Below are 22,315 nucleotides of genomic sequence, written 5' to 3'. Positions count from 1 at the left end.
GGGAGGGGTGGCTTTCTCAGACAGTATGCTTTCACAGTCAGGTTCCTTATCTGTTGTTTTTTCCCCTTCCCCATCCTACTTTTGGTTGGCATTAACTCTGACACTTGTATAATGCCACCTTTTTGCTAAATTGTATCTCAGTAGTCATATTTAAAAATGAAGGACGTGGAGGTAGAGATGGCGTTCTTTGATGTCTATACATAAACACCTGGTCCAGTTTTATCCACAGGTCTGTAAATGAAAAAGTATCTTGCTCTATAGTACTGAAGATATTTCTTTGATGACTTACTTAGGATGACCCTGGAAATTTGCCTTTGGAAATTTGTTATGCTCTTGTTTGCATGATGCATTTGACACTTTTGTAAGATTTATGTTTCTCTTTTCAGGTAAACCTAAATTTCAAAGATGGTGACCAACCCCTTGGCATATGTCAGGAAAAATACATATTAGAGAGCTAAATAAAGACTAAGGTATGAATGTTTTCTCAAGCAACAAATCCGAAAGGAGGACGCATTTGGAAGTTGTTAAATTCTGTAATAGAGCCCTCAAGTTCTCTTGAATGAATCCTAGAATCATAGAAATGCAGGGCTGAAAGGGATCTCAAGAGGTCATCAAGTCCAGCACTCTGCACTGAGGCAGGGTCAGGTAGACTATCCCTGACAGGTGTTTAACTTGTTTTTAAAAGCCTCCAATGATGGGAGGATTCTACAACCTCTCTAGGAAGCCTATTCCAGTGGTTAATTGTCCTTCTAGTTAGACAGTTTTTCTTCATATCTAGCCTCAATCTCCATTGCTGCAGATTAAACCAATTTTTTCTTGTCCTACCTTCAGAATCTATGCATTATCTCCCATTGCTCAGAAATTTTTATTTTTTCCCCCAAAACTTATTTGTGTGACAGTCACTAGAAAAGCTCAGCTCAGATCCAGCAGTTGGCTGTTTGGTTTTGATTACATATTAAGATTTTACAAACATTTCTTTAAAAAAAAATACTGTGGAGTCCAAAAATGAACATAAAACCTCCCTAACTGAACAGAGAGTGAACTTGGGGGTGGATGAATTCTGCTGCTTCTTCTACAGTGACCTAGGCAAGTGGAAAACTGGCAGAACACATAGTGCTGTTTGTTTCCCTCTGACAGAAACAGAATGGTTAGGGAGGAGGTTACAGTAAAATAAATGTGATTAATTTAGCTAAAATGATGCAATATTTCCTTATTACTTGGAAGGGAGGAGGTTGTCATAATGGGAAGGAGCAAGGCACTTGGAAGCTGGTTAACAGCAGATGGGTTGGGAGAGGGCTTGACACTGGGTTGGAAGAGGGCTTTGGGGTGAAGAGAGTAATTCTAGAGAAAGCAGGCATATGAGTTGCGGGAAAAGAGGAAGATTTAGGCCTTCAGAGCTGTGGGATCTGCTGGTCAGCATTGTTTTTTGTCAGAGAAACTTACAGAGGAAGCTCCTTCTATTAGCTGAGCTTGGTTATGCACACTAATGCATGCACAAACTGTGGTATTCATCTTCTCCAGCATTTAACTGGAGCATGCATGTTAAGAACAGCTAATTCTTCCCAATGCATTGTAGAACTTTATATATGAGCTGTTTGAAGTTTGAACTGACATGTTTAATATATTCCAAGTATGTCTGGAGCTTTTTGCTTTTTCATATATGCATCCTTTGCTACTTTTTTTATTTCTGTTATCTACCCTGTAAAATACCCCCATACATTGTATAACAAAATTACATAATTTTAAAATCAGCTTCCATATAAGGATTGCATAACTAATTACAAGACTGGCAATAGCCAGAAACCTTTGAAGATTGCCGATGAGACTTGACATACAAAAAAGGCGTAGAACATGCCAGGTTGTTAATAGAAACCTGCAACACTGAACAGTGAAAGTCTACCTATCTTTCCTTTGGAAATCCAGACATGCAAATTACACAACCAAAACACAGACAAGATTAGTCCCTAAAATAACTTGTCTGCCAGCTCTTGAATATATAGTCCTGAGTACTTAATAATGAGATACAAATGTCGCAACAAGCGCCTTCATCTCAGATTTGCACTGGAGTCCTCCTCCAACAGAAAATTCTAGACTTGTCCACACTTAAAAGTTCTGCCACTTGAACTACACTGGTGTAGTTAAAAGACCAAAAAAGCTCTACTGTAGAGGCAGTTATACTCGTATAAAAAGAAACTGAAATAAGCTATACTGGTACAGTAACTCCTCACTTAACATCATAGTTCTGTTCCTGAAAAATGCGACTTTAAGTGAAACGATGTTAAGTGAATCCAATTTCCCCAAAAGAATGAATGTAAATAGGGTGGTTAGGTTCCAGGGAAATTTTTTTGCCGTACAGTACAGTAGTGTAGTTGGGAGGTGCCCCCGCCACAGCCCACTGGCACTGAAGACAATGAGGCAGGCAAGGAGGCTGAAGGTGCCGTAGGCTAGGAGAAGCACGGTGCGCAGCAGCAACAGCAGCTTTCCCTACTCTGCAAGCTCATCCCTCGGCCCGCCCATTCCACCCCTTCCTCCAAGCCCCCTCTCTTAACCTGGCTCTTCTTCCCCCCGCCCCCTCCCCCTTTACTCCGCATGCTGTATCCTCACTCCTCCCCCCTCCCTTCCCTGCCTGCTGCCTGCGGCAATCAGCTGGCTTGCGGCATTCAGGAGGGAGGGGGGAGGAGTGAGGACACGGTGTGCAGGCTCTCCCTTCCTCCCCTGCCTCCTGAACACCGCAAGCCAGCTGATTGCTGCGGGCAGGAGGCAGAGGAGGGAGAGGGAAGGCGCACTGCATCCTCGCTCCTCCCCCCTCCCTCCTGCCTGTGGCAGTCAGCTGGCTTGTGATGTTCAGGAGGGAGGACTCAGCGCGCAGCCTTCCCCCTCCCTCCTCTGCCTCGTGCCCATGGCTATCAGCTGGTTTGCGGTGTTCAGGAGGCAGGGGAGGGAGGGGGAGCCTGCGCGCCAAGTCCTCACTCCTCCCCCCCCTCCTTCCTGCCCCCTGAACGTCACAAGCCAGTTGGTTGCCGTGGGGAGGAGGGGGAAGGCGTTGATCCGCGGGGTCTGCTGGCGGGCAGGAGGTGCTGGGGGGGGGCATCGGGGTGGTGATGGGGGGGCTGCCAGCTGTGGACAAAGCAGGCAGCCAAACGATGTTATAGCGAAGCATTGCACAACTTTAAGTGGAGCATGTTCTGTAATTGAGCAGGAACGTAAGATCGAAAGAACGTTAAGTGAGAGGACATTAAGTGGGGAGTTACTGTATAAGACCATTTTATACCAGTATAACTGTGTCTACGCTTGAGCTTTCACTAGTATAACTGTCAGATGAATCACACCCCTTACTGATATAGGTACATGGGTAAAACGTGTAAACCACCCCTGTGTGTGGACCTGTTAATGCTGTGATTTAAAACTTCCAGAGGAAGGTGCTAGGTCAGCACACTTGCTTCTCCTCCCCAAAGGGATGAATACTCTTTTTCTTAGTGCCTTTGCATTTGTTCTAGGATCAGTGGGTATAGTACAGAATAAAATTTACAGTGCACTTTGAACACTTCTAGCATGTTAATGAAATATCTTTTTTTCTCTGTAGCAAAACATGATATCTCCATTGTGGTTCCTTTGCTGTATAATTCCTTTTGTTTCTTCATTCAATGCTGGTAAGTCAAACATGTTTATTAATAATTGAATTATTTCTAAAATGAGTTATTTTCAGTATATACATGAGTTAAGTAATAGCACAGCAGAGAAGGCTGTCTTGCACTCTGCCATAGCAGAGGTGTGGGTGTATTGATTGGATGCCCTTTTTAGGATGCGTGGACAGACAGACTTGTAAATGTATCAAAAAGTAAACTGTACAAATATAGAGGGAAACTTTTTTTAAAAATAGCTATCTTAATTTTTCTTAAAAATACTTAGTTCTAGAGTTAAAATGGCCTTTTTATAACAGCATTGTTTATGATCTAGCATCTGCACTCCTGAGGTGTGCAATATCTCAGCACACCAGTGGTAGATATCATCCATATAGGTGATAGTGCTTTTGAGCTTACTCAGAATGTCCTGGATAGTGATCGTTGCGAATCTATTAGCGGGCAATTTCTGGCTCCAGTCATAGGTAGAGATTTGCTTTTTGGGTTTAGGATTGCAGGGTTGAAGACTGAATTTGTAATCCTATCCCTATATTCACTTGGAAGTCACAACTCTCCTTAACTTCTGTCACAGTGAAGAATGTCTCTCATTGGCCATGGAGCTGTAAAGACATAGGATAGAAATCCTGTTTAGCATCTCTTTGCAGCAGAGTGGAGCATGAACTATGTTACTGAAGAGAGTTTTCTTTGTCTGTTATAGCATCTATAATGTCCCAGTAAGTAGAACTATTGTGCTTAGTGAATAGCAAGGCTCATCTTTCTTTGAGAGATTAAATGATTTAGTTCACAGTCTCCTCCAATAACATTCTCACGCTTCTTATTAATTCACATATATTTATCCAAAACACTCAAAAATTCCAGAAGGAGCTAATATGCAAAGTCAAGTACGCACAGTATCTCAGTAAAATAAGCAAAAAAAAAAAAAGTATACTTCTATTCCTGGAAAAACAAACTGTTTTTTGCAAGCGATTGAAATTCAAAATTCGCAGTGCGGATATAAGTCAGTGGCTTTTCTAACTGTTTGTTCTGTCTATGAAATTCTAAATTCATGATAGTATAATGCAGTGACCAGATCTTACTTTTTGTGTCTTTATTGCTAAGGTGGTTACATGTTGTACAAGGTCCCCTAATGACTAGTGTTATGGTTCTCGGTCAAGAGTGGCCAAACTTACTGACCCTCCGAGCCGCATTCGACAACCTTCAGAAGTTCGAGAGCTAGGGCGCACCTGCTGGGGCTCGGGGCTTCAGTGCCACGGGAGGTATCTGATGGGAGTTGGGGCTTCAGCAGGAATGGGGCTGAAGCCCCAAACCCTGGAATGTATGCCCCAAGGGACAGAAGTCCCAAGACTCCCACTCCCCACTGGGCAGAAGTCCCTGCCTCGCCACTCTGCTGAAAGGCAGAGGTCCCAAGGTCCCCATCCCCCAGTCTTGTAGGTGGAGAATGGGGTCGGGGGTGCATGGAGGGGGCACTCTGTGAGCTACACTTTAATGGTAAAAGGCGCATATGGCTCGTGAGCCACATTTTGACCACCCCTGCTCTAGGTATTTCAGTAAAGCTATAGATAAATAATAATAATAAAATCTTTTCAATCCTATGTAAACTGTAACATTTAAAGTGCTGGCAGCCTTAGACAGCATAATGTTAGTCTGGTCCTGAAACTGTGTATGTAACTCCCAGTTTACTTGTGTACTGATTTAAAATTCTTTATATTTAAGTCCCTTAATAGAAATTAGGATTGCACAGAGCAATAACATTCTTCTCCCCTCTTAACAAGAGCAATCTTGAACAAATCCAAATTGATTTGTACTCCATAGAAAACTAGCAAATATATTTTAAATTATTTGGCAAACTGCATGGAAGCGTGGGGGGAAGAAAGGAGGACTAAACTGGTAAGTGGAAAATTTTAATTTTAAGGTTCTATGCAGTAAAATATGGCTGTGGGTTTCCTCTTTAAAAATTCAACTCTGGATTTGTACAGCAATTCAGTATATCATGGATTTAGAAGTTTTTCAGCAAGGCTCAATTTTTATCAAGTATTTTGGACACTCAGCGTTACAAAAGTAAGAAAAAATGCGAAACCGGTTCTGTGGCCAACTGACCTGCTCTGTTTATATGGCTGTGGTTAAACTGACCCCTTAAAAATGTTAGGTATGCAGATCTCTGGCATTGGGTATGCAGATCTGTGTTCTGTCTTCCATTGCGGGCTGAGTGTTTGCAGTCCCTGCCCTTTTGTTTAAAGACTTCTTCTTGTCTTGTCTTAACTTGTTACACAGTCATAATTATTGAAGTCCTACTTATGCTTGGCATGTCATATAGTGTAATGCTCAAGCAATGTTTGCCAAATTAAATTAAAATCTGGAAGTGTGGGGGAGAGATGGCGACTTTCAGGATTGGTCACAGGATGTATGCTAAAACCAAAGACTACATGGTCTGAATTGTTGACTTGCTACTGACCTCACCTGGTCATGTTACATGCTGCAGATTCAGATCTTCATCAAGTTTCTTGCCTATCATGTTCTCCAGTGCCAGAAACCAGCACTGAAATGTCCTCTCCAGCCTGGATTTGTCCCACCAGGCCAGAATTGAGTCACATTGTCCAGAGCACTGTGGGGGAAACTTGCATGGCCATTGCCTGTACTGTATTTGTGACAATTTCTATATTGCCAACCTAGTATCTTGTATGAGTAATAAAATTCACTGCTTGTCTTTAAATAGTAAGAACAGGAAAATTACATCCTGAAGATCACGAAGGTCAATGAATTTGACATATCTTTATATACCACTCTTTATATTGAGGCTACTGGAGTTAAATATATCTGTTGTTTGACCACCTATTTAAAGAGTACTGTGTGACTTAAAGCTTGTAAATGTTTTGAAGTCCTCAAATGGAAGGTGCTAAACAAATGCAAACAATAATATAAATAGTTATTCGTCAGTCTTGTATCTTTGTAACTGAATAATTTAAGTTACCTCTGCCAGTAAAATTAAGGAAAAAGTAACTAAAAAAGCAAACAATTTTGATAATTTCTATTTTTTTTTTTTAAAGAACAAAGCAAACTGTCTAGTCATTTCGTACTTGTAGGAGAGCCTATTGCTATCCGTTGTCAAATAGCTAGAAGTCCAGCATTTCACTCTGACTACAATTTGACTTGGTATAGAAATGGTAGTGATACACCAATAACTACAGAGACACGTTCCAGAATCCATCAGCGAGATAACTTGCTTTGGTTTATTCCTGCAACTTTAGAAGATTCAGGACTTTATGAATGTAACGAAAGGTAAGGGCCTGTATTTTTAGAAATGTTTTCAGATGCAAAATTGTTCTACAAAAGGGAAAAAAGATCTCACACAAAGTACAAAAATGTATTTTTGGTGTTAATCTATTGTATAGAGACTTTTTTCTTTTACATATTTGTATGGAAGCAGTTAGACAGCTTTTCAGCTCTGTGTTTGATACTTATACTGATATATCTGAGTTTCTTCCATGCTCGTAGAACTTGGCTTAAAATTATACTTTATGCTTGTATAAGGGTTTTTCATCAAAGTCCTTTAGAACTATTAACTAATTGAATTTTTTTGGAAGTGTATATTTGTAAGAATGCTTTTTAACTCTATTGGAGTTAACGAATCACTTCATATTTAATTTTATAGTCCATTTCTGACAGACAAGAAAACGGTTTTACTTTCTTGGTTTGATTCAGTTAATCAGGAAACTGAGAAATGTGGGCATGAGGTGAATTTAGCCCAGTCACGTTTTAAAAATAATACTTATCTATGATAGCTTTACATGTCTCGCTAAACACGATTTTAAAGTATGAATTAAAATACTAACAGTAAAAGAAGTACAACTTACTGAAAATCAAGGCACCATGTTATGCAGACTGCTTTGCCAAATACTCTTTAGGCTTTTCGGTTTTTTTAAGAGGCCAGATAGATGATGATAATGATTGGAATATCTTTCATCCTAAACGAGAGAGCCAGGACTGTAGAGGCAAAGAAGGAAGTAAAGCAATTCTTTTCATCTTCCTTTAAAAATCCCACTTCTCCTTACTTCATAGGTTGACAGTTTTGTTCACAGGGCTCTGCCTACATTAGGATTTTATATATTCGAAATAAAGCCTAATATTCATTCTGCACCAACAGGATTTTTTTCCAAAAAGCACAGCAGTGTGTGGGCAGAAATTCTCCTTTTCACCCTGATGTTTTCATTGCACACTGGCTATCATCAACATAAGCTTTTGAAGTAGCCCAATCCAGAGTGCACTGCAGTAATATAACATCTGTGTCACAAGGATGTGAATTAGGGTCACCAGGTTTGAATTGCGAATGGAATGACATAGTCTGGAGGCATTACTTACGGGGTAAATAGCACTGAGCATGCTCAGAGCTTGAACTTCTGATTTATGCCCCTGACCTAGGCTATATATCCCATTAACCTTTGAAGTGGCAACTTGTCAAAAATTGGCAAGCATTGGGGTGAGAGGGAGTGCAACGCTTACACATCCTGTCAAGCAATCCAGCATAATTTTAACTCAATTAGGAGTCGGGCTTGCCCAGTTTCTAAATACTCAATTTTGAGTTTTGGCAATAGTCTGTTAGGCACCTCTTATTTTCCCCCATTCTGTGGGAAGAAAAATATATAGATGGGTCCTGATTGCATAGCAGTGATATAACCCAAACCTTATCTTGAACATTTTTTTTTAAAGTGTATTTTTCCTGTTGGTAGGGCCCTACCAAATTCCCGGTCGATTTTGGTCAATTTCACAGTCATAGGATTTTAAAAATGATAAATTTCATGATTTCAGCTATTTGAATCTGAAATTTCAGAGTGTTGTAAGTGTAGGTGTTATACCAATAAAATAAAAACCAGCAGGATCTTATTAAAGGGAAAAAGGCAAAATACCACATTTATTGTGAATACAGAAAGAATCATAGTAAGCAGTTAGTTATAGCTATAACATTCCATTCAATCTCATATTTATTCACACATTCATTCCTATACACACACACACACACACACACACACACACACACACACACACACACACACAGGTTCTGCAAGAGTGTTATCATAGTAAGCAGTTAGTTATAGCTATAACATTCCATTCAATCTCATATTTATTCACACGCACGCACGCAGGTTCTGCAAGGCTGTTATCATAGTTACCAGCCTTAGAGTTGCTCATGCCAAGCCACTGGCCAGGTGGCCTGGACATGAGGAGGGAGCAGGGCCTTGTCAGATGCTCATCTGATGCTCCTGGAAGTTGGTTTGCAGAATCAGACCCCAAAGTTCTCACTTTCTGGAGTCCATTTTTATAGGAATTTCTTCCTGTGCCAGTCTATGGGAATTGCTTCATCATGCTGTTGCTGAATCAATCAGCAGATGGCACATTCCTGACGGCTCCGTGCTGCCAGATGTTATCTTGTTCTTTGGTTCTCCCATTCTTGAGACTGTTGGGTGGATTCCAGTCTGCTCTCCTAGGGTCCTCTGGTTATTTCCACTTGACGCCTTCTTCAGCCGATGGACACTGCATTCTTAGGCTGGCACCTCCCTGAACATTCAGTTGTTATCCACACCAAGCATCCATCCACATTCATCCTCTATCTCTATTTTAATCACAATTGTTAACAAAGCGAGATGAATACAACAAAAGGGCAGGGAGTCTCTGGTGCTGTTTCTGTTGTTACAGAGTATTGCTTTGAGTCTATCTCTGTGTGAGTAGTTGTTGTTACGAAGAATTGCTTTGAGAACAGACTCTGTCTTAGAATGTACTAACACAATTAGCAGCTTGCAAGTTTCACACAGAGAGGGAGAGAAACAGTACCAAAAACCAAGAGACCTCTTAATTAGTAATACCCTGGAATTTAAACTATGGGGAATCAAACTCATTTGTTGTTTTAATACAGAACTTCTTTAATATGATCCAACATAGGGTCCTGACCCAAAAAGGAGTTGTGTGTGGGGTTGAGGGTTGCAAGGTTATTGTATGGGGGGATTGCAGTTACTTCTGCTCAGCTGCTCGTGGTGGCGCTGCCTTGAGAGCTGAGCAACTGGAGAGTGCTGGCTGCTGGCCAGGAGCCCATCTCTGAAGGCAGAACTGCTGCCAGCAGCAGCAGCAGTGCAGAAATAAGGATGACATGGCAGGGTATTGCCACCCTTACTTCTGCACTGCTGCTTGCAGAGCTGGGCCCTCAGTCAGCAGCCGCCATTCTCTGGCTGCCTAGTTCTGAAGGCAGCAGTAAAGAAGTAAGGGAGGCATGGTATGGTATTGCTACCCTTACTTCTGCACTGCTGCCGGCAGGGTGCTGCCTTCAGAGCTGGGCGCCTGGCCAACAGCTGCTGCTCTCCTCCTGCCCAGCTCTGAAGTCAGTGCAGAAGTAAGGGTGGCAATACCATGACACCCCTAAAATAACCTTGTGACCCCCCTGAAACTCCCTTTTGGATCAGGACCCCCAATCTGAGAACACTGGTTTCCCCCATGAAATCTGTGTAGTATAGGGTAAAAGCACATAAAAGACCAGCTTTGACAGTGGGAGACCAGCTGCCTGTGTGACACGTTTTCCATGGCTGTGAATTTGGTAGGGCCCCACCTATTGGGCATCGGACATATTTCTGAAGCCTCTGTTTTAAACCTGTCCAACTTTCAACACATTGAATTTGCAAACAAAAGGAGAGTGATATAACTTTTTTAAAACTTACAACCCCTTCCTTTTGAGAGATCCTCTAGAACTTTAACTCTGACAAGCATAGAGTCTAGAAACTAAGAGCCAACAAGCATCAAACAACACTGATCTTCCACTTGTTTAGATTTGTGATCTGCAGTAGTCATCTTACATCTCCCTTGGGGCTCCACCCAAGTTGGTGATATCTGTATCAGTATCTTCACGACTCCCTAATTTAAAATTGCTTCACCTTGAGATCCATACTTTAAGCATGTAACTTAACTGGATTCAGAAGCAGTTTCTCTCTTCTGCTGAGAGTTAAACAATCCACTGTTCATGAACTGTAAATTTAAGGATTTTTAGCTCTGAGATTACTAACCACCCACTTGAGTTGAAATAGTTTTTATTTTTACTCTTTAAGTGACCCAGCCTTCGCAATGACCAAGTTTAACCTCTTTCCTTGCAATTTCACTTTGTTTCAAACTCATGGAAATACAAAAAAGTAAAATATAAGAAAATAAATTTTAGCCTGATAATGTAAAAATTGTCTTTGATCATGTTTCTCTCCTTTGAATTATTTTTCAGACTATTTAGTGACTCTAGATGAGTTGGGGAAAGGGATCAGTCACTTCACAAAACCTTTAACACTGATCAGCAATGGTGTAGACTCTGGCCAAGATTTTCAGAAATGGATACCTTTTTAGATCTGGATTTAGGAGCCCAGCTTTACTCATTTTTGAAAATCTTGACCTCTGGTTGGAGTCTCATTTCTGCCTTTCCAGTCAGGGATCTAGAGCCTGACTTGCATTATTGTGGACATGGGAAGTACTAGTAATGGTCCAGTTTGTTGCTGTTCTCATTACAGGAATTCTGACAGCCCTGACAAAGAATATATACATCTAAATGTTTTCAAGAACAATGATGGTTTATGTTTTAATGGAGAAACTATATATAAACAAAAAGTGTTTACATCAATTGGTGGAAAGATTACATGTCCTGATCTGGAATATTTTAATGATGAAAATAATACTGCACCTGAAATACAGTGGTATAAGGTACTGTGTATATGTATTTTTACTGTAACATTCCCTATCATATAATTTAACGCTTCTAGTAAACTAACTGTGCATGGTAATGGAGAAAGACAAGATTTTTTTTCTGTGTAATGTGAATGGGTACCTAACTTGCCAAATCTATTGGAATATTATAGGAAACACAATAAGAATGTGCTTACATTTAAAAAACCCAACCCCTCTATTTTTCCAAAGCATATTCTAAAAGATTCTGATCTATACTTAAATTGTAAGATAGTCCATAATATTTCAGCATCAAAAATGTGAGAGTGATCTTGCTATATGTTACTTTGATGTGTAATTGGTTAAAAATATGAAGTAGATGAACACATTACACTTTTAATCATGCAATAGGATCACTTTTCTTTTGTAGCTTACAGTTCTTAAAAACCTGTTGGACATGCTTTGTCTCCTAAAGATTAAATAAATCTGGCACTTTACATTGCTAGTGCAGCTTCAGCTTCAAAGAAAATAAAGCTCATCAAAGCTGTTAAATCTCCTGCTCCAGTAACAGGAAAGTATCTGTCATTTTAGGCCACAAAGGGTGTAGATTCTGGTCCCAAAGCAAGCTAAATTATCTAGGGGAACAGCTGGCCTTCTGTGTAAAGGTCAAAACCCAGAAGCCCAAGTGCTTGTGTGTCCGATAGAGCCTAGGATGAGAGCAAACTGGCTGAAACTCAATCTAGGCAAGATGGAGGTGGTGATGATTTCCTGAGGAAGCATCTAGAGAAGTGGCATCTTCGTGTATGAATGACTTGGGGGAGGGGTGGAAGTAGGGATTCAGCCTCATTGATGATAGGTGGGCATACCGTGTTAGGAGTGCTTTTGTAGTTTTAGACATTAGTGGCCAAACTTTTTTTTTCATATGCATATTAGCACACTGATTGTGGTGACATACAACTCCAATATAGATCACCAGTGATCTATGCATTTGTCACCAAACTGGATTGTAATAATGCGTTGTACAAGAGATTTACTCGTGAAAATCAACTAGAAGCTACAGCTGTCACAATGCGGTAGTCCACTTATTTAGTGAGATTGGCTTTAAGGAGCGTGCTATATTGGGGCTTCATCAGAGGTGAAAGTAAGCCAGTACGGCGTACCGGCAAGAGCTGGTGCACCGTACTGGGGCAGCGCAGCTTCCCCAGGGGGCAATTTAAAGAGCCCTGGGGCTCCCCTGCTTCTACTGCCCCAGCCCTTTAAATAGCTGCCGGAGCCCCGCTGCCGCTACTCCAGGACTCTCTGGGGGCTGTTTAAAGGACCGGGGCTATAGAAGCAGGGGAGCCGCAGGCCCTTTAAATAGCTCCCAGAGCCCTCGGGTAGCGGGGGCTCCGGGGGCTATTTAAAGGCCCAGGGCTCCAGCTGCCTCTGCTGCCACAGTCCTTTAAATAGCCGCCGGAGCCCCGCCGCTTCCTCGGGGCTCCGGCGGCTAATTAAAGGACCGGGGCTATAGAAGCAGGGGAGTCCTGGGCCCTTTAAATTGCCCCCGGAGCCCCAGGCTGCTGCTGCTACCCTGGTTGGTGGGGAGGGAAGGAGGAGAAGGGAGGACCCTTACCTTACAGGGTGGGCTGGGGTTGGCTCTGACCTCCGCCTCAGCCCCACCCCTTCTGGGGGTCAGAGCTGGCCCCAGCATTCCAGGAAGTCACTCAACTTACTTTCATCCTGGGCTTCATAAACTGCACTGACTTTCTATTCGCTTCTAGGTACAATTCAAATTGTTGATCTTCAAAGTCTTAAATGGTTTTGGGGGGTCTAGTTAATGGAGAAATTGCATCTTTCTGCATGCACCATGATTAGGTTGGGGGGGGGAATACCTACAGTGCTTTAAAAATTGGAGTTTAAATTAATACTCCTAGAAACACCTCCTTGCTGCACTGTGTAGGAAATTAAAGTAATCCATCACTTAAAGAATATACAGTACGTTTAATATCAAGACCAAAATGATGATTCAGCCATGCAATGTGCCTCCTGATTAAGTCTCCCTCTTACCCATTTCCCTAGAGTACCATGCGAGACTATTCTTAGAAGTTTCATTGGAAAACTTCTAAAACGGTGTCTTAATCAGAAGAGAACATAATGCAAAATCTGTTTAGATGCTTGAAAACATAATCTCTTCCAGAATAAAAACAAAAAATAAAATCCATTAAGTCAAGGGCCTTGTTATTCACTGCCATGAAGAAGAAATGAGTTCTAGTCGTGGTCTCTTATTGTAGGAAGAAAGCACTTAGCTCCTGCAGTTTAGTTAAATGACTATGCCGTCCAGCTAAGAAACAGCACCAATATATGCTGTAAAGGTTAAATATCTGGATAGATGTCCCAACTAGAGCTGGCTAAAAAATTTTGGACTAACATTTTTTTGAAAAACACATGGGTCAACTGAAACATTTTTGTGTTGAGTTCACTGAATTGTCAGCTGGGGAAAAACCTTGCATTTTGACTTTTTCAGAATGAAATGTCTTGACTTTTTTCAATTCAAAATTACTCCTGTTTTTTGACTGTTACTCCCATTTTATTTATTTTAAAAAAACCCAACAAATCCTCTTACAAAACATTTCACTTTCGGTCTTGATAGTGTCTCTTAAAATAGACTGACATATTGTTAGTGTTTCAGTACCAAAGCTCTGTACCTTAAATTGGCAGTTATTAAAAATTCATATTAAACTTGACAACTACCTTCCCATATTCAGAAAATATTTGGTAGTATATACACCTTGGGCAGGGAGCTGTGTCTTACATGGTTCAAATAACACTTTTTGTGTGCAAATGCTTTAATAATCAATATTTTATTAGTACTCCTAAATCACAGCTATTTTTGCTTTATTTAGGAATGTAAGCCTGGATTACTGCAGGACAACAGGTTTCTCTCTCGAAAGGGTGACATCTATCTTACGATTAATAATGTAACTATGCATGACAAAGGAAACTACACGTGCCAGACAATATATACTTATATGGGAATACAACATAATGTTTCACGAACCATTTATGCAGACGTTGAAGGTAATATGTTCTGATTTTTATTTTTTTATCTGGCTCCCCTGTGTTAAAGTTTAGCATTAATAGAGCTAGTTTTTGGCATGCCACAGTACTTCTAATCTTTCACCTTCAAAAAGTGTAGCTGGTTTGTAAAATTTAAAAGCATTGAAACTTTTCTAAATTGTTCTTCCCCAGAATGTTAGAAATAAACTACAATAGAATTTTGTGTAACAATTACTCTTTACCCTACTTGTATTTTGGATCAAATTAAGGCTTGCAATCCCCTTGTGGAAAAAGGTCTACCACCCGCAGTTGAAAAAACCCTGGACTTGAGATCTGTTTCTTTGTGAGGAAAGGGTGAGAGACCATGTGACACTAGTTTCTGCTAAGCTATTGATGAAATTTAAACTACCAGAATCCAAACTCTCAATGTACTTGGCATAACAAAGCAAATGATATCCAGGGCTTAAAGTGCATGACTTGTTACTCTTGCCAGTATGCTTCCAAAATAATTTTGTTGTTACTGCAGTATTTTATTTTACTGAAGGCCAATGCTACCTAATTGTGCATGTGTTTCAGTGTCTCAATACATAGCTGTGAAAGAGGTGACCTGTAATGGTGATGGTAGTACAGGGAACTGTCACTTGTTATTACCGCTGTGTAAGTAGTTGAGGAAAAAAGATGATCAATATTTGGCAAGAATAGGCCACTATCTGCATAGTATTTTTACACTTCAAGAATTCACTTGGGTCCATTGGCCTCTTTAGAGGGCCGTATAAAACAGATTCACTGCCCCAGTGAGAGCACAGGAGAGTCCTGACTGCAAACAATAAGAGGAAATTGCCTTTGGCAAGATTATCAATCAACAATTCTGCTTAAAACGAAAAATCAAGAGTGAGTGTGTGCAGCGCTGGAAACAATTTAGGGCATTTTGTCTTTTTGGCTGTGACAGCCTGTATTATTGCAAAGTGCTCACCCGAAAAGACACAAAAACCAAAAGTAATCCATAATCAGGAGGGGGAATTCTAGTTTAAAGTTGCACAAAACCTGTATTTGCTGAACTAGGAATGCTTCTGGGTCAGCAACTACTTCTAGAATCTTGAATGAAGTTGGTGGCCAACAGCACCTCTTTCCACTGCATCTGGCTCATCATTTTTGTTCTCCTCTTTCAAAGCCAGTCCTTATTGCAGTAATCTATGCCTTTTCGATTTATGGACCACGGTGTGGCTTGTTTGGGACCACACAAGACCCACTTGAAGATTACGGCAGGCACAAAACATGTTTTCCTGCCTGCGTTGGTGGTGGTAGGCAATAGGAATACGTTGTACCACAGGGGTGGCCAACCTGAGCTGGAGAAGGAGCCAGAATTTACCAATGTACATTACCAAAGAGGCACAGTAATACGTCAGCAGCCCCACATTAGCTCTCCCGCACTCCCTGCTCTCAGTGCGTCCCAATTAGCGCCTCCCTCTCCCTTCCTGCACCTCTTGATCAGTTGTTTCATGGCATGCAGGAGACTCTGGGTGAAGAGGGGGAGGGGCAAGGGCATAACCGGCTCGGGGAGGGGGCAGGAAGGGGTGGAGTGAGGGCAGGGCCTGTGGCAGAGCCAGGGGTTGAGCAGTGAGCATCCCCCGGCACATTGGAAAGTTGGCACCTGTAGCTCCAGCCCAGGAGTCGGTGTCTAAACAAGGAGCCGCATATTAACTTCTGAAGAGCTGCATGTGGCTCTGGAGGGTGCCGTGCCCCCCTCCACCCAACCCAACCCCAATCCCAACCAACACACCCCCCCCCCCCCCCCCCCCCCCCCCCCGCTCTAGCAGTTCTTTAACAATTCACTTGTTCCCTATTTGCTTTTGGGTACTTGGTATCAGGGATACTCCTATCCCTGTGGTTTGCCACAGCATTTGAAGTCAGTTTAGCATTCAACCAAACTCCTAGCTTAATTTGGGATACTTCCATTGAAGTATTATTGACTCTAGGATTAGCTCCTTCAGCTGATCAGACAGAGCCTGGGTTTTGTTGACCTTTAGGGCAGAATACTGGGCTTTGTATATCTCTGAGAAGAGACACATTTGTATGTATGTGAATTTACAGGCCTCCTGAGACATGTGAAAGGAAGTAGTGTACACTTAAAATATAATGTATAAATCTCAATGTAACTCCTAAAACGTTTGAGACCTTATCTCTGTCTTGCACTAGGAGCACAAGTGGTTTCTTGTAGTGGCTTCCAAACTTTTTGGTTTATGTGGGCAGGGAGATAGGAAAAGGGACAGAATATTGACTCAGAAGGACTTGGATGGGAAGTCCACAGCAGCAGAGATGTGGGAGAGATAGGCAAGATGGGTTTAGGACTTTTTTTTTTTTTTTGATTTGCAGAGAGAAGGATCTGGCACCTAGAGCTGGGCAGGAAACAGTTCTCCCACCTGGCAAATACTCTAGGGGTTCAAAAGTTTTGCCTGATTTTTTTTTGTTACCTTGAAAATCTCCAATAATTGTGAACCAAAAAACCCTGAATTTTCTTTTGTTTGGGTCAATCAAAACTTTTTTTCCATTTTAACCTTTTCACCTTAACCTTCTAGTCTAATTAGCTTAAAATTTGAAACCAAGTAGTTTTGAACTAAAAAAACTGGAAGTTTTCATTTTAAAAATGTATAAACAAAACACTCTTTGGCAACTTTTTGAATTTGTTTTTCAAGTCAGGAAATTCTAAAGTGACCATTTCACAAACAGTTTCAGTTTTGATAAATCAGCATTTTTTTGATTCATAAACATTTTGTCAAAAAACTTATGACCAGCTCTAGTGCCTGCCTGCAGGATTCAGGGCTCAGTGTGCCATTCGGAAACATAGTTGTTTGGGAAGCAGATCTGCCCATCATCTAGCTTTTGGCTAGAGGTGTTATGGCGTTCCAGCCCCATCTTGCAGCTTCCTGCTGACATCTTTGGCATTTGACAGGTTCCCAATAGGTAGTGGGAGCAGATTTGACTTGAGAACATCATCTTACCCTGCTAATCTCTTGTTCACTCTAATTTAGTTCCTCCCCTCTCCCTCTGTGAGGCTGTTGGAGAAAAGGAGGGAATCTCAGCCACTGTGAGCAGCAGCACCAGCTGTTGCTGAGAAGGAGAGCATGACATCTAAAGAAGAATTGATAAGGGGAAAGGAAATTAAGTGTCTGGGTGTAAGGGATTAAAAATTGATTATTGGTTTGGGGGAACTGGTGGTTATTATGCAGAGACTTGTGTAATGGAATGCCCACAAAGGAGTTTTATGCATAAAACCAAACACACACACACACACAATCAGGCTGTGTTTTTTGTGTGTGTGAGGGTGAGAGAAGACCATGAAAGCAAACCTGCTGGGAAACTAATCCTTATGGCTTGGGTGATCAGCTTGCTCTCAGGAATCGGCTAGAACCACTACTGGTGGAGAGGGAGATGTGGCTGGGGCATAAAATAGCTGACTACAACAAAATCACTGCCAGCTACTTTAGTCCTTTTGCAATAAAAAATTAGTTTCAAACCTTGAGCCTCCAGCAAACCTAAAACACTAAAATGGGGAAACTGCCTTAGAATCAGCACTAGCTTTGGTATCGTCAGACGTGCTTGTGTGCATCTAAGGGAAAGTCAGGCTTGCTGCCTGACCATCCTGAGACCCGAATTCACCGCTAGTATCATGGCTGCTGCATATGTGTATATAATGTTGTGGTGTCAAATGCTGACTGACACTACAAGAACCACCATGAAAATAACCATTCTTCCAAAAAAAGGCTGCTTGAGATGAAACTTCCATCTTCAAGATTTTTGATTTGGTGACCTACTTGATTTAGATCAGGGATAGGCAACCTATGGCAAGTGGGCCAAAGGTGGCACGTGAGCAGATTTTCAGTGGCACTCACACTGCCCGGGTCCTGGCCACCGGTCTGGGGAGCTCTGCATTTTAATTTAATTTTAAATAAAGCTTCTTAAACATTTTAAAAACCTTATTTACTTTAATACAACAATAGTTTAGTGTTATAATGTAGACTTCAAGAAAGAGACCTTCTAAAAACGTTAAAATGTATTACTGGCATGCGAAACCTTAAATTAGAGTGAATAAATGAAGACTCAGCACACCACTTCTGAAAGGTTGCCGACCCCTGGTTTATATACTTGCATAACATTGGTTGGTATTCTATAAGAGCCTAAATAGAATAGGATTTTACCTGTGGTGAGAGGACAGCTATTACTTGCTGAAGACTGACTGTGATTGATAAAGCATACAAAACAATACAATTCCTGATTACTATGCACTCGAAGCTCCGGTCCAGACATTATTTTACTGAATAGATAAAACATACATGAAACATAGGTTTGTGGTGAACATCCAAGAGGTCAATGAAATATCCTCTCCTTCCCCCTTTTTCTTCCCACCATTGTATGTATCATGAGAATTTGTTTTGGTATTAGGCTTCCTATAGCTTTATTCCTATAAATCTGAAAATTTTTGCATATTTACAGATAAGGTGAAACTTATGCTTTGATCCTAGAGTGAAATCCTTTAACTAAATAACAAGAAATCTATTATTACAGATATTGGAAAGTTTGAAATGACCTTTATGTGCATTAATATTCAGTACTTGGTGACTTCATTGTCAACTAACCATAAAACAGAACCATTGTAAAACCAATAGCGTAGCAGTTGTTGTAGTAAGGGTAATGACCATTGGTTGTTAACATCTTTTTTAAAAATTTTTTTAGAGGGCCCAAAGAAGACACCACCAGAGTTTATTTATCCAAAAAACCATTCGATTGAAGTAGAACTTGGTAAGTAATTGTCTTCTAACTAATCATAGAATTGTAGGACTGGAAGGGACCTCGATAGGACAACTAATCCTGGTGCTGAGGCAAGACTAAGTATTATCTAGATCATCCCCTGACAAACGTTTGTCTAACCTGTTCTTAAATATCTCCAGTGATAGAGATTCCACAACCTCTCTAGGTATCTTGTTCCAGTGCTTAACTACCTTTACAGTTAGGAAGTTTGTCCTAATGCCTATCCTAAATCTCCCTTGCAATTTAAGGAGGTTTACTACTTGTCTTGTCCATAGTGGATAAGGAGAACAATTTATCATTCTCCTGTTTTTTATAACAACTTTTTATGTACTTGAAGTTTATTATCGTGTCTCTCCTCCATCTCTTCTCCAAACTAAACAAACCTAACTTTTTCAGTCTTTCCTCAGAGGTTTTCTAGACCTTTAATCGTTTTTGTTCTCTGGACTTTCTCCAATTTGTCCACATCTTTCCCGAAGTGTAGTGCCCAGAACTGGACACAGTACTCCAGTTAAGGCCGTATCAGTGCTGAGTAGAGTAGAAGAATTACTTCTCATGTCTTACTTACAAAACTCCTGCTAATACATCCCAGAATGATGTTTGCTTTTTTTTTTTTTTTTTTTTTGCAACAGTAGTACATTGCTGACTCTCATTTAGTTTGTGATCCTTCATAATCCCCAGATCCTTTTCTGAGTATCCTTTCTATGCAATAATTTCCCATTTTGTATTTGTGTAATTGATTTATTCCTTCCTAAGTGTAGTACTTTGCATGTCGTCATTAAATTTCATCCTATTTATTTCAGACCGTTTGTCCAGTTTGTCAAGATAATTTTGAATTCTAATCCTGTCCTCCAAAGTAGTTGTAACCCCTCCCAGATCATAATAGCTGCCTGGCAAAACCAGCCTGGAATCCTGGCTCTATTGAAGTAAATGGAAAACTCTAATTGATTTCAGTAGGACCAGGATCTTACCCGAGGAGTTGAGGATTTTTAAAAGCCAGATGACAATTCTGCTTTGACTGCTTGCCCATATGTATTTTGCTCTTGGGGCACATTTACACCTCGTGCTCAGGATCAGTGTCTTTTGGCCAGCAATGCCCATTGGGAGGAAGTGTATGTACATTTAGGGTATGTCCACATAGCAGCTAGACACCTGCAGCTGGCCTGTGCCAGCTGGCTCGGGCTGCGGAGCTTGGACTGTGTGGCTGTTTCACTGCCTTGTAGATGCTTGGGCTGGATCCCGGGATCTAGGACCCTGCGAGGTGGGAGGGTCCCAGAGCTCAGGCTTCATCCCAAGCCTGGAAATCTATTCAGCTGTATACAGCCCAAGCCCCGCAAGCCTGAGTTGGCTGGCATAGGCCAGTTGCGGGTTTTTCTTTGCTGGGTAGACATACTCTTAGTGTCCTTGTGTTACTGTACTGAGGTCATAGAGGGTGGACTGGGCCCAACTGCCACTCAGTTCCTTCTCCCCACCTGTGGCTTGGAGATGGAGCTCCTCAGTGTCTACATCTTGAAGCATCTTTTTTCGTAATTGCTATAGTTAATTGTATGTAGATTAGTGTTGGTTAGGGTGGTTGCCTGCTGGCAAACTTTAGATCAGTGGCTCCCAACCTTTCCAGACTACTGTACCCCTTTCAGATGTCTGGTTTGTCTTGCGTGCCCCCAACTTCATAGAATCATAGAATAGGGACCTCAGGAGGTCATCTAGTCCAACCCCCTGCTCAAAGCAGTTCCACCTCACTTAAAAACTACTTGCTTACAAAATCAGACATAAAAATACAAAAGTGTCACAGCACACTATTATTGATAAATTGTGTACTTTCTCATTTTTACCATATAATAAAAAAATCGGAATATAAATATTGCGCATACATTCCAGTGCACAGCATATAGAGCAGTACAAATGAGTCGTTGTCTGTATGATATTTTAATTTCTACTGATCTTGCTAGTGCTTTTTGTGTAGCCTGTTGTAAAACTACGCAAATATCTAGATGACTTGAGGTACCCCCGGAAGACCTCTGCATAGCCCCAAGGGTACATGTATCTCTGGTTGAGAACCACCACTTTAGATATTTCTTATTGGTATTTGGAAGTTTTTCCTTCCATATTTTGTTTTTTCTCAGATTGGGATTTTATTCTTGGCCCCAGGATTTAGTGGTTCTCCCCCCACAAAATCACGCAGTGTTGGAATCTATGTGAATCTGTTGCCCCTCCTGTAAGGCAGCAATTGCAATTGATGACAGGCATACCAGATACCTCATCTCTTCTATATGGGAAAGCCCGTATCCCTGACACGTGCTTGGTGTGCAAGGTCTTTTCTAAAAGGACCTTAAAGGTTTGGGGAGACGTGTCTTGAAATATTTGTTGAGGCTGGCTGCATGGAGCAGTCTCAGTCTGGGCAGGGCAGACCTCCTCTCCCTTTTCCCCCCCCTCCCCCCGGCATTCCAGAAGTGCTCCTGTGAGTTTGGATCCTCTAGCTCCCAGGCTCCATCTTCTAAGACCATTCAGGCTTTGCATTCCGTTAGGACTTGAAGCAAAGTCATCAGACAAAAAGGAGCATCACTTCTGTGGGGAAAGTAGACCCGATCCCCTAATGGGCATCCTCAGTAAGAAGCCTTAAGTCACCTCACTTCTCCCATTCTGAAGAGACTCCATTGCCCAATCTGGGTGCCACAGCATCTCTAAGGCAGCGTGGCACTATGGCTCTGGCACGATCTTGGGAATCAAAGTTAACTGCCTCCAGGACAGAGGCCACAGCATTGGGAGTTACCTCAACACTGAGTGCTTCGATGCTGTCTGTGATGGTATCCGCCTCATTGGTACTGCTCTTCTTGATGCTACTCTCTTCAGCATCAAGTGTGTCAGTACTGGGCATGTCCTTACCATCAACCCTGATACTCTCTTCTCTTGCACTCAGGTTTGTAACACCGTCCGTGTCGATACTAAGAACATATGTAGTACTGAGGGACCTCCAGCTTTTAGAGGAATCAAAGTCTCCTCTGTTCTCCACTGGTCATGGTACTGATGCTCAAGGCTTCATTGGCCCAGATTATCTCCCCAGTGCTGATGGCCTCTAGAATTACTGTGGAAATTTTAGCATTCTGACTCCAGGAATGCTCCCCTCTACTTTCCCCTGCTACACGCCCCCCGCAACCAAA

The 22,315-nt window shown here is 41.5% G+C and overlaps 1 protein-coding gene across 1 annotated transcript in view; it reads left to right on the top strand.

Annotated features, from left to right (window-relative positions):
* The window catches only part of LOC144258957 (interleukin-1 receptor type 1-like), a 79,932-nt gene that overhangs the window by 41,307 nt on the left and 16,310 nt on the right, over positions 1 to 22,315 (top strand). The window contains exons 2-7 of the mRNA XM_077807102.1: positions 387 to 470; positions 3,584 to 3,650; positions 6,686 to 6,917; positions 11,168 to 11,357; positions 14,201 to 14,375; positions 19,086 to 19,151. Of these exons, the coding sequence (XP_077663228.1) occupies positions 3,590 to 3,650; positions 6,686 to 6,917; positions 11,168 to 11,357; positions 14,201 to 14,375; positions 19,086 to 19,151 (724 nt within the window). The 5' untranslated portion in view covers positions 387 to 470; positions 3,584 to 3,589. The remainder of the gene's footprint in view (positions 1 to 386; positions 471 to 3,583; positions 3,651 to 6,685; positions 6,918 to 11,167; positions 11,358 to 14,200; positions 14,376 to 19,085; positions 19,152 to 22,315) is intronic.

Source organism: Eretmochelys imbricata, chromosome 1 (assembly GCF_965152235.1).
Source record: "Eretmochelys imbricata isolate rEreImb1 chromosome 1, rEreImb1.hap1, whole genome shotgun sequence".
Lineage (NCBI taxonomy): Eukaryota > Metazoa > Chordata > Testudines > Cheloniidae > Eretmochelys > Eretmochelys imbricata.
This window is presented reverse-complemented; position numbering and strand designations above follow the sequence as displayed.